Source organism: Electrona antarctica (genome assembly GCF_951216825.1).
Source record: "Electrona antarctica genome assembly, chromosome: 13".
Classification (NCBI taxonomy): Eukaryota; Metazoa; Chordata; class Actinopteri; order Myctophiformes; family Myctophidae; genus Electrona; species Electrona antarctica.
In genome coordinates, this window is record NC_136794.1 from 40,386,401 (window position 1) to 40,399,354 (window position 12,954).

At 40.2% G+C, this 12,954-nt stretch overlaps 1 protein-coding gene across 1 annotated transcript; it reads right to left on the reverse strand.

The window, feature by feature from the left end:
* Positions 1-219: 219 nt before the first annotated feature.
* On the reverse strand, positions 220-12,828 carry LOC306934972 (heat shock 70 kDa protein 12A-like; the record flags this gene model as incomplete). Its single annotated transcript, XM_079517794.1, has 5 exons — positions 12,556-12,828; positions 10,793-11,017; positions 10,513-10,684; positions 8,898-9,590; positions 220-317 (listed from the first exon to the last, which is right to left on the reverse strand). Exons 1-5 carry the CDS (start codon positions 12,820-12,822, stop codon positions 220-222), a joined length of 1,455 nt encoding a protein of 484 aa, XP_079373920.1. The 5' UTR covers positions 12,823-12,828.
* Between the last annotated feature and the right edge of the window lie 126 nt (positions 12,829-12,954).

Consider the following 12,954-nt stretch of genomic DNA (forward strand, 5'->3'; position numbering starts at 1 on the left):
GCTGCAACCAGAAGCAAGAACTATTTGTCCCCTGTGGAAGAGGACCACGTCCTCTACTGCTGCAGGGTTTCAAGCACTGGATGTTTTCATGAGTTGCCGGTTAAAGTGTGCTTAATCTGCAGCACCGCAAGCGTGCATTAATGACGTTAAACCACCCCCTCTCGTCTAATATTGCTTAATTCACTCCCTGCCTTTGTGTCGGCTGGTTTACCTTGGGCATTACAGAGGCACGTTGACTGACTTTGCATCGGGCGGTGAGTTGTCCATCTCCCTCTCGCACTCACAGAAATAACACCTGGCGGAGCTCGGAGGCCCCCCTGAGAGTGGAGGCCCGTTTCAATTGAAACTGGTGAAACATAGCAAGGCCTTTAAGTTCGAGGCCACGAGTTACCCTTAATTTCCGTCAAAGACTAATCTTTGCCACCTTCCTCCTCCATCACATGCCTGGGCCCATAACTGTTAGGTTTCCAGCTTCCCCAGCCATACAGAGAAAATATCACACACATGTAGTTCACTTCGGTTTTATTTTTATTTCTCATTCTCTGCAGCTCTGCTGTCTCTTCCACTGCTCAACACAAAAGTCTGCACAAAACTCAAGTCTATATAGAATACAGGTCATCATGACGGAAGCCCACCACCTGCAATACAAGTGCCACAACAAAAGCTGGTCGTAGAACTTACAATATATGAGAACATTTCCAAAACAACAATTCCAAAACCTTACGCATAATACGCAACTCTGGTATAAAGGATTCTCTGATTGGTATTATTACCATAGTGTAAAATAATACCAGTCGGATTTCCATCGTTTATGTTGAAAGTTATGGTGGGCCGGTATGAGCCAAAAAGTCCAGGGCCAAATAGTGGTTGCAACTGTATTAATTGATTGAACATTTTGTGGGGGGCACTGAGGCCACACAGTAAAAGTAAATTAATTCACAAAACTAACTTTATTGTTGACCTATTTCTAAAATATTAGCGCAACTTTCGTTCAACTTTGACCCCTCTATCACATGGAACTATTTTTTGGGCGTAGTGATATGGACACAAAAAACATAGTTCCGTGTGATAGAGGGGTCAAAAATGAACCAAAGTTGCACTAATATTTTAGAAATAGGTAAACAATACAAATGACGTTAGTTTTGTGAATTAATTTACTTTTAATGCGTGGCCCCCTGTGACCCCCACAAAATGACCGGAACTACTTAATATTTCACCAAAACCAGAGCAGAACTCCCACCACGGGACTCGGGCAATCAATTAATACAGTTGCAACCACTATATTAATGGCAAGTATTTCATACAGCTTAAAGAAGAATTCCATGCTAGAAGGCTTTCTTACCTTTTATTTGTAGTTGTTACGTCCCCACCAAAGAGGTCCAGGTGTTATTTTGTGCAAACGTGCATTATTGGCTATTTCCCCTAATATAAGCCCTCAATGGGGTTGGGTTGTTGTGCTAATTCGCTTATTTCCATCGAAAAAAGTAAAGTGTGCCGCTTGGGATACTATTTACATTATGAAGAGAGGATATACAGTATACAAAAAATATAGATTTTTGAGCGATGGAAATAACACAAAATAGCACAAAATAACACCTGGACCTCTTTGGTGGGGACGTAACAACTACAAATAAAGGTAATAAAGCCTTCTAGCATGGAATTCTCCTTTAAAATAAAAATAATCTGAACTATCCCTTTAAGGGTTATTTTGAGTCCAGGTGGAACAAGTGATTGTGGTGATTGTCTCCACCAGGCCGAAGGCATGGGGAGAGAGTATGTTTTGCACTCCGTCCAGGGCCGCGGGAAGGTATTTACAGTAGGAGGTGCTGAACGTTTAGGAGGGGGTGCGCACGTGTAAGCGTGCGCCGCAAAATGCGCGTGCACACACCTCGTGCACGCACATTTGTGCATTTTCACACGGAAAAGTGGCTTTTACTTTCCTATATATACTATAATAACCATCTGCCTCCTGTGCCGCAGTGAACTAACGCTACGCTTGATTTTTGTCACGGACATACAAAATAAATGGTCAATAATTTTACCAGAAACCCAAATAGCTAGCCCTAAATGTATACAAATGGCCTCATAATGTGCCATAGTGACTATGCCTGTGTGCTACACATTTTAAAGGGGGGCTAATTCAAGAAGAACAGAAGGGCCCAACAGTCTCATTGTGGGCATGACATCTATTTAGCCCTTGCCTTTTCATCTTATTATAGACCACTAATTCAAATGTGTAGGCTATAATTATGAAAAAAATCTAACAATAATAACATTATTTATGATTAACATACTGATGATTGCACCTGACTTGATAAGGCAAAATGGTTGAAATTCTTCCATGTACACAAATACATATGGCTGAGATTCAGTTCTTTATTTCTTGTTCTCAGTTCTCTGTTTGCTGGAAAGTTCTAGTCAAATGATTTGTGGTTTGTCCGCAAACGTCTTTCCAAGTTCTCTTTCTTCACCATCACTGTTCAGTTCTTGCTGATGAGACAAATAATTACAGTAGAATAATGATGAGAGAGCTCTATCCAGTTCCATGTATGGTACACAAATACATATGGCTGAGATTTCAGTTCTTTATTTCTTGTTCTCAGTTCTCTGTTTGCTGGAAAGTTCTTGTGAAATGATTTGTGGTTTGCCACCAAGTTCCCTTTATTCACTATCACTGCATATAGTTGTACAATATGTCTTTTGTGTCATGCCGTCTGTTCCCAAACTCATTTAACTGATGTCTTGTCTCATTAGTAGTAGCTAATAATAAACAGGTCAATCCTGTGTTAATTCACTCTATCCCACTCATTTGTTAGTTTCAAGAGTAGTAGTGGTTTCCGTTAAGGTGAACAAGTATTCAATGTTGATGAGAAAGTCTTAGAACATGCGCACCGGTAGGTGGTGTGATGTAAGGAATTATGCCAGTGGAACAATGAAAGGGCAACAATGAAAGCCAGCTATTAGCAAACATTACTTCTAGCTGTCTGTCTTGTCTTGCATCCTCACCTGACATTAATGAGCATGTCATCCCGACACTTCACCAGTCACCAAAATAATTCAAACTAATTATTTAAATATTTTGATATATTGTAGACATTATAACCAACATAAAAAAATGTCACAGACATGGACAAGTCTTGCCAGTCTTGTACGGACATGTTGATGACCCCTGGAACAAACAGACACATGCAATTAACCAGAATTAGGCGCCGATACTGTGATACATACAGCATACTTATTAGGCATAGTAACAAATCTGTTTTGAACATATACATAAAATGATTTTTTCTAAGATTATTCATCTTCCCCTCCTGTCCGATGGGGGGAGGGGGGGCTGTGCCTGGGGGGAGGAGGTGCTCCAGCCCCTCCAGCACCCCTACTTCCCTCAGCCATGACTCCGTCCGTGTGTGTGTGTGTGTGTGTGTCCGTCCGTGTGTGTGTCCGTCCGTGTGTGTGTCCTTCCGTCCGTCCGTTACCAGCTAATCTCCGGCACCGTTAACCCGGTCGATGCCAAACTTTGCACACACACTCCCTGGATGCCAACGATGAACCTCTGCCCCGCATTTTCCAGAACGGCCTGTTATAGCGCCACCAGGAGGCCGACTTTTGTAAAACACATTTTCTTGATATTACTCCTCCAGATTCTGTCCAAAAATCTCACAAATCGTTACACAGTATCTCTATGGTCATGTGCTCAAGTCGGATCTGTCCGATATTTCATATTCCATCCTAATTGGCTATAATTGGCTTTCACAGTTTGCAAGATTGCCCCGTTTTGAACAAAAGCTTCAAATCATGAACACAGCATGCAATTTACGTGAAATCTTTCACACATTTTCTTACTAGGCTGAGGAATATATCCCACCCTTTTCACATTGGCCTGTTATAGCGCCACCAACAGGTTGATTTTTGCAAAACACATTTTTGGAACAAAATGCCTCAAATCATCCAATTGCCATCAAAGGCAAACATGTTTATATTACTCCTAAACATTTTGCCAAACATCTCACACAGTCCTATCCTCCTGGTGGAGACCTGTGCCCAGAAGGGCACTTTTTCTAGTTTCCTCTATTTTTACAGTTTTTCTGTAAAAAAAAAAGAAAAATAAAGAAATCTGCCCGTTTGCCATTGGATAAAGCTGAAGAGGTGGATGCAGTCTTTTCCATAATACAAAGACAAGTGACTCTGAAAATGACTATCCCCAGTTAAGGACATGTACTGGTTACTTCACATCTCCCCAGTTAAGAACATGTACTGGTCACTTAAATTAAGTGTTCATTTTGTTGACTATTCGAGATAAATGCAGCCTTCATCTATGAATGTACTTTTCATTAAATGGTAGCCTACTATACGGTCTTTGACCCTCTATCAAATGGAACTATTTTTGTGCTGCTGCTGACGTAGTGATACTGGACAATGTTTGTCCCCATGTGACAGAGGGCTCAAAGTTGAACCAAAGTTGCTCTATATGGTCAACAATACAAATGATGCTATAGTTTTGTGGATTCATTTATTTTTAATGATCATACGTGTGACCTCTCTAGACCCCCAAATGACTGGAACAAAATCAGACCAGAACTCCCACCACGGGACTCAGGCAATCAATAAATGCCTTTGCAACCACTATATTAATGGCAAGTATTTCCTGACCTGAAATGGTAAATGGTGCATTTATATAGCGCCTTTATCCAAGGCGCTTTACATAGATTGTGCATTACATTCAGCCATTCACACACACATTCATACACCGATGGCGGCAGAAACCATGCAAGGCACCAACCAGCACATCAGGAGCAACAGAGTCTTGCTCAAGGACACCTCGACACTAACTTTGGGGGAGCCCGGGTTCAAACTGGCAACCTGCGGTTACCATCCAGCCACTCTACCCCTGAGCCACTGCTGCCGCTGACCTATGCTTTAAGTCACAGTCCAAAGAGTGTCGCACATAAGTATAGTGAAAATAGCCATCCTACAAGCTCACACAGATCTACAGCATTTATGTTTTTAAAAGAATAATACAAACCAAATGGTTTTGGACACAGACCTACAAGGTTATTGTCTGACAGTGACAATATACTACTTGTATTGTTTATAACTATGTCTTAAATAAAGATCACAATATTTATTGCGTGTATAAAATACAGTGCTCCATGTTTGTGGTCTAGTTTCTCACACTTCTGCACAGAAACCTTGTGACACCACTTCTATTCTGCACCTTGCAGTTGCAGCACACACACACACACACACACACACACACACACACACACAGACACACACACACACACACACACACACACACACACACACACACACACACACACACACACACACACATCCTGTTCGAGATGGAAAGGTTCGACATGGAAACATCAGTGGTGACGCAGGCAGCCTTATCGAGTTCTTTCAACCAGAAACCACATCCTATGGAAATCATACATTCAACCCTGTTCCACGTGACCTACATCCTAACACACACACAGCAGTTACTACACTTGTAAATGATGTATCTCTTCATGACAATGAGCCATGCTGTGACATTTATGAAAATAAAGCAGATGAAAGATTGCAGGTTATGACTGAAAGAGGTATAAATGATGCTGTTAAATCCTGACTATCTTTCAATCGTGTCTTCTTGACATAATCCAGAATTTATGTTCGTCTTTGGTACTGGTTTAGAAAGATAATAAATTATGTATTTTTTCTTTGTTTTGACAAAAATATTTAGCTCATACAGTATATACGTAGATCCCCCCCAACACCATCGACCCATATAGCACTCAGATGAGGTGTGTAACAGGTGTGTGTCCATGACGTGTCAGTGGATTCATGTCAGTCAGATGTTCATCTGTGTGGTTTAGACTTTGTTCCATTCACAACATCACTGCTGTTCAATTCAAACCTGACACACATACTCGTATACTGTAAACCATGCAGTGGCTCCCAAACCAGTGAAAATAGCAGATCTACAAGCTCACAACACATCGCTTTGCAGTGCTGTGGCCTTTTAGCCAGCTTATAGATCGGCTATTTTCCCTACTTATTGTTTTCTAATTTTGGAAAGAAATTGCTTATTTTGGATACGCTTTTTGAAAATGTTTTGAAATGAATTAAAAACAAACTGTAGTTAACCAAAACTGAAGAGACCCATAAAGAATAAAAGATGTGTCTGCGACCCACAATGGGCCCTGAGTCCTGACCCAGTGTTTGGCAAACAGTTCTGTAAGACCACTGCATCTCAAACTGGGGTCCATGGACCCCCAGGCATCGTTGAGGTCCTCAGCAGAATTTGAAAACTTGATTACTTTTACTTTTGTAGGTTAAATATATTTTAATACCAATATGTACTTTTACTCAAGGACGTTTTGAATTCCAGACTTTTACTTGTAACGGAGTATGTCTGCATTGCAGTATTCTCCTCTGAGTACCTTTTACTATTGTTGTCTCCACCAGGCCGAAAGCATGGGGAGAGAGTATGTTTTGCACTCCGTCCGTGTGTGTGTCCGTGTGTGTGTGTGTGTGTCCGTCCTTCCGTCCGTCTGTTACCAGCTAATCTCCGGCACCGTTAACCCGGTCGATGCCAAACTTTGCACACACACTCCCTGGATGCCAACGATGAACCTCTGCCCCACATTTTCCAGAACGGCCTGTTATAGCGCCACCATGAGGCAGCTTTTCACATGTTTTACCTAAAACTGCACCGATCTGCGTGAAACGTTGCATGCACACTCCTTAGAGGCCAAGGACAAACCTTTGACCTGCATTTTCCGCATCTGCCTTTTATAGTGCCACCAGGAGGCCGACTTTTGTAAAACAAATTTTTTGATATTACTCCTCCAGATTCTGTCCAAAAATCTTTCATATTTCATATTCCATCCTAATTGGCTATAATTGGCTTTCACAGTTTGCAAGATTGCCCCGTTTTGAACAAAAGCCTCAAATCATGAACGCAGCGTGCAATTTACGTGAAATCTTTCAGACATTTTCTTACTAGGCTGAGGAATATAACCCACCCTTTTCACATTGGCCTGTTATAGCGCCACCAACAGGTTGATTTTTGCAAAACACATTTTTGGAACAAAATGCCTCAAATCATCCAATTGCCATCAAAGGCGTATGAAGAAATGGCACCCTTTTCACATTGGCCTATTATAGCGCCACCAGGAGGCCACAACCTGACCTGCCCTGGTGGAGACCTGTGCCCCGAGGGGCACTTTTTCTAGTTCGTATTAATATTGTCTCTGATGGGGCGCCCACTGGCCAAGTGGTCCTGCAGGCGCATGCCACATATAGGCTTTGGCCTGACATCGTGTTGCATGTTCGAGTCCCGTTCATGACGACCTTTGCTGCATGTCTCTCCTCTTCACTCTCTCCCTCTTTCCTGTCCATCTTCACTTGATATTATCAATAAAGGCAGAAAAGCAAAAAAGAAAATACTATATATATATATATATATATATATATATATATATATATATATATATATAGTCTCTGATATACTAGACATTCAAAGGGAACAAGCAACACTGAAGTGTACACTTTGCCAAGCAAAAGAAGCCCTGTTCAATTTGTGAGCAAGCAGCTGTCGATCCACTCTCAAATAAAAATGTTGCAACCAGAATCAAGACAAATATTAAATGGTCAGTTACAGAGGAAATCCTGGTGGATTTTCTTTGTTTTAATATATTTAGAATTAAGGTCAAATAAGGTGATTAAGATATAGACTATATGATGTGTGCTATCATTTACAAATGTGTATAGAAACACTTCTGTAGCTTTTAAATATGGATAAGACACAATCAGCAGGACTCACAGCAGGTATTTTCTAATATTCCAAATCAATGTACAATATAACATTGAATACTTTAACAGTTTGCAGGAACACAAAGCACAGGAAAGTACATTTCAAGACCCAAGAAAGCCTATGGCTTGTTTCCATTGGGGTCCTTCATATTCAATTCCTAGATGTTACATTACCATTTAGAGTTACATAAAGTTCACTCATAAACAGCGACTCATTTTCAAACGAAGCCAACCACATTCATGTATGTATCAGTTACAGAAGGCTACAAGTCAAATACACAAAAGATAAATGTTTAATCCAAACCAAGAAAAAAGGAGAAATAAATGTCTGCGACGAAAGTGTACATAATTTGGTCATTGATGTATTGCAATAATAATTAATAATACAATTTAGCAATAGAACTTGATTTAGCACATTGTCTACAAGATTAGTATGATTGCTCTTTAACATCAAGTACAAAGTGACATCACATGATGTAAGAATTAGGTATTCATATTACAACTCAACCTAATAAACCAAATGCAGCCCTCGTTTGAAGTATCACACAAATATACAATATGTAATGGTAAACCAAAATCACCATTTCCCCACCCTGCCTATAGCTAATATTTGTGGACAGCCTGTTACAGTATATTATTCTCATAAATGATAATGAAGAAAGAATACATAGGTTTTTATGCCAATTAGGCCTACATTGCAATTTGCTCTGCTTAAGACTATCTTAACTGCAATAGTCTTACTCTTATTTATCTGTAGTCTTATTTTCTCAAAAAGTCAATTTTGACTGAGTTTGTTGACTTGGAATCCACATCAGTGGCTGTGGCTGTTATTTCCGTGAAGCCAAATTTGACTTGAAACTGGACTTTACGATCCATCCCTCGTGTAGTATCTGGCATCTCAACGCAAAATGAGTTGAGTTTTTCTATTCCCCACTCATCTACATATTGAGGATTCTTCCTTTCTGTGCGAAAGAAACGCATGCACACTTTTGTCGTGTTTCTAGATGGTGGTACTAAAATGTGGTCTCTGGTCTCATCCCAACCAACATCTTCATCGATTGTCACCAGTGTTAAGAAAAGACCAATACACAAGTCACCCTCCTCATTGGAATACTTCTTCTCAGCCTTATGCTTTGATGCATCAAAGTCTCTGCTGACCTCAATGCCATAAGTAAAAGGACTTTTTCGTGATGCTACTATCGCAGGGTTTCTTCCAAACATGACAGCTCCCTTCAAAATTGCTTGCTGGGCCAATAGAGGGCACAGTACTTTGCACTGATCTGAACTGAACTGCTTGGTAATGTGTGTACGCAGAATCTTACTAGAGGCATAACCCCCCACTAGCAAAAGATACTCAATGCTGAGATCCTTTTTCAAGATGTCTCTGAGACTTTTAGTGATGCCAGTCAGACTTTCATCAAAGAAAGATCTCAGCTTCTCCTTTGAGATTTTGATCAAACCCTCATCCCAAAACACACCTTGCGCTGTCTTAAAGTAATTCTCCATTGGTTGCCTTTTCTGGGCTAATGCTCCCAAGTTAAATGGGCAGGAGATCGCCACATCATCATCCACACATTTAAGAACAGAGAAGTTATACATCAGCGTTTGAAGCTCACTGGGATATGTTGTTTCATACTCATTCCAGAGATCATCAGAGAATATATCCTTGAGGAAACATTTGAACATTTTGTTAACATTCTCCCCTCCCAGACCGTTACCAGAGGCCTTATGCAGCTCTTTCAGGACTCCGCCATCCAATACCTCATGCACCATGATGTCAATGGTACCACCTGAAAGACAACAATGTTAGGCTTTAAAAAATGAGCGCAAGAATGGACAACAGAATAAATTATATAGGGCATAGCAGTGGCGGCCAAATGTTTATGGTTATTTTAAGCTTGGAACCAATTGCCACCCAGTCTCCACGTTAATCATGACCATAAAACATTTGATTCTGTATTATACTATATTTAATAAATTCCCTTTTTTTGCAGTTTTCAAATATCCATTGACACAGAATCAAATGTTTCATAAAACATTGATCCCCCTAAAGGGTGAGGTCGTGTGCACGCATCCGCCTCGTTGACGGCAGACTGCTGGGCGAGCGCTGGCGCTTTGGCATGGGAGGTCAGACCAACATGGAATGAATTCTGTACTGGCCAATTAAGGAGCATGTCTTGAGTGTACAGGGTTTGATGAGGTCCGATCAACATATGGAATGTCAGAACAGTTCAGCTCCATACCATGGAGATCTAAGGGTGGTAGTGGGGCCTGTTAAATGCTAGATTACATAGTTAACTGCGACCTATGACCACCACACCTCCTCCCCAAAAATGTCCGATCTACAAGCTCACAAAGCATCACAACGTGACGCGTTGAGAGCTTGTAGATCTGCTATTTTTGGTGAATGTTCCCCCAGAATAGCGATGCAGTTGGTTAAATGTCCGTGGGACATACTGTCTGCATCTTAGGGGGAAGGATTCACATATTTACATGCCGTAATATGAGAAATGTAAGGTTCTATAAAGTATCAATTAAATTCAGGGGTGTCGTGAATTAAAATGTTATTTGCAGGGGCGACCTGAGACAAAAATGATTGAACACACACACACACACACACACACACACACACACACACACACACACACACACAGAAACACTTGTGAATCATTGAATAAGTCTGCATCAATATCACAGCACAACATACTGTACCTCCACAGTCAACAACAATGTATCGTGTTCCAGGTTGTTGTTGTAGGGTGGCCTTTGTTGAGTTCTCATCAGCAAAACCATCTGAGGGCAGCTGCTTACACCAGATGGAGGCTGCTTCTGGCTCCAATGTGATGACCAACTTGTCCGATTGACTTTCTCTCACAATGCCAGCCTAGAAAGAAAGAGAAAGAAAGAAAGAAAAATAATATTTAATTTCACACATTTACATGTGTAGAAGATATCCTGTATATAATTTTGATAATGTCATGTATGTAATAACCTCAGTTGCTGCTTTTCTCATGAACTGTTTTGCGGAAGCATCCCAAATAGCAGGAACAGTGAGAACCCAGGTGAAGTCAGACGCAATGAAGGTTCGTCCAGTTGTGTTTTCAGCAATGTAGTTCAGTGCATGGTCCTTCAGGTAGCGTAGACTTTCTGTGATGACTTTTAGGGCTCTCATCTTTTTGCCAGTTATGGCTGTAATCATTAGATCCTTGTTGAGTTTCTGTAGAAAAAATGAATGAAGTGAATGTAGTGAATATACACACACACACACACACACACACACACACACAATGTAGTGAATACACACACACATTCATTCATTCATTTTCTTCCGTAATATAATTAAAAAAGTGAAACTTTCATATTTTCTCAATTCATTGTGCATAAAGTGAAGTATTTAAAACCTTTTTTTTGTTTTAATCTTGATGATTATGGCGTACAGCTCATGAAAATCAAAAAATCCTATCTCAATGAATTAGAATATTTTACGAGACCACTAAAAAAATGTTTTTTTAAACGAGAAATGTCGACCATCTGAAAAGTATATTAATGTATGCAGTTAATACTTGGTCTGGGCTACTTTTGAACAAATTATTTCTTCAATGGGGCGTGGCATGGAGGTGATCAGCCTGTGGCACTGTTGAAGTGTTATGGAAGCCCATGTTTGCTTTGATAACATCCATAAATTAATTTGTATTTTTCAGTCTCATGTCTCACACCTTCCTCTTGACAATACAACCTAGATTCTCTGTGGGGTTCAGGTCAGGCCAGTTGGCTGGTCAGTTAAGCACAGTAATACCATGGTCAGTACACCAGTTACTAGTAGTTTTGGCTCGGTGGGCAGGTGCCAAATCGAGCTGGAAAGGAAAATTAGCATCTCCATGAAGCTTGTCAATAATATACTGAAGCACAATGTACACTAAAAAGATGGCTGTGTTGAAACCATTGTTAAGTTTTCACTGTCAGTGGATCAACACACCAGCAGATAACATGGCCTAAATCATCACTGTGTTTTGTCATGTCCAGAGTCTCAACACAACCTCTATTCAACACAGTCTATTATGATATTTTACAGCACTGTGTGCCTCCGTACATTGACAAGCTTTATGTTGATGCTGATTTTACTTTTCCAGCATCACTTGGCACCTGCCCACAGAGCCAAAACTACTAGTAATTGGTGCACTGACCATGGTATTACTGTGCTTAACTGACCAGCCAACTGGCCTGACCTGCACCCCACAGAGAATCTAGGTTGCATTGTCAAGAGGAAGGTGTGAGACATAAGACTGAACAATTCAAATTCATTTACGGCTGTTATCAAACAAACCTGGGCTTCCATAACACCTCAACAGTACCACAGGCTGAACACCTCCATGCCACGCCCCATTGATGAAATAATTTCTTCAAAAGTAGCTCAGACCAAGTATTGACTGCATACATTAATATACTTTTCAGATGGTCGACATTTCTCTTTCTAAATATTCTAATTCATTGAGATAGGATTTTTTGATTTTCATGAGCTGTACGCCATAATCATCAAGATTAAAACAAAAAAGGTTTTAAATACTTCACTTTATGCACAATGAATTGAGAATATATGAAAGTTTCACTTTTTGAATTATATTACAGAAGAAAATTAACTTTTACAAAATATTCTAATTCATTGAGATGGAGCTGTGTGTGTGTGTATGTGTATATATATATATATATATATATATATATAATTTTACAAATTACAAATCAATATCATAGACTTACTTTTCCGTAGAGTTCCATCTTAAAGTTTTCAAAGAGAAGTGTGTTCTTTGCCTTTTCATTTCCCTTAGTGTATTCCCTTTTAGCTTCATAACCAAACTTCATGAATTTCTCGTTTTCATCAAATAGAATACATGTAGGCGTCTTTGGGGTGGTCAGTCCCTCTTCTCTTCCCCATATTGGAACAAAGGGATCTGTGCCGTTGATAAGAAAGGCGTACCCACTGTAAGCAGTACCGAAGTCTATTGCTACTATAAATGCATCACCCATATTAGAAACCAGAGTAAAGCTAGCCCAAGTCAACACGACTGAAATGAACACACCACATACTGTACCAGTGTTTTATAGCATGAGCATCCTGTAGTATGTCACTAAGCCCCACCCTTCTGTTGCAACCGGCAC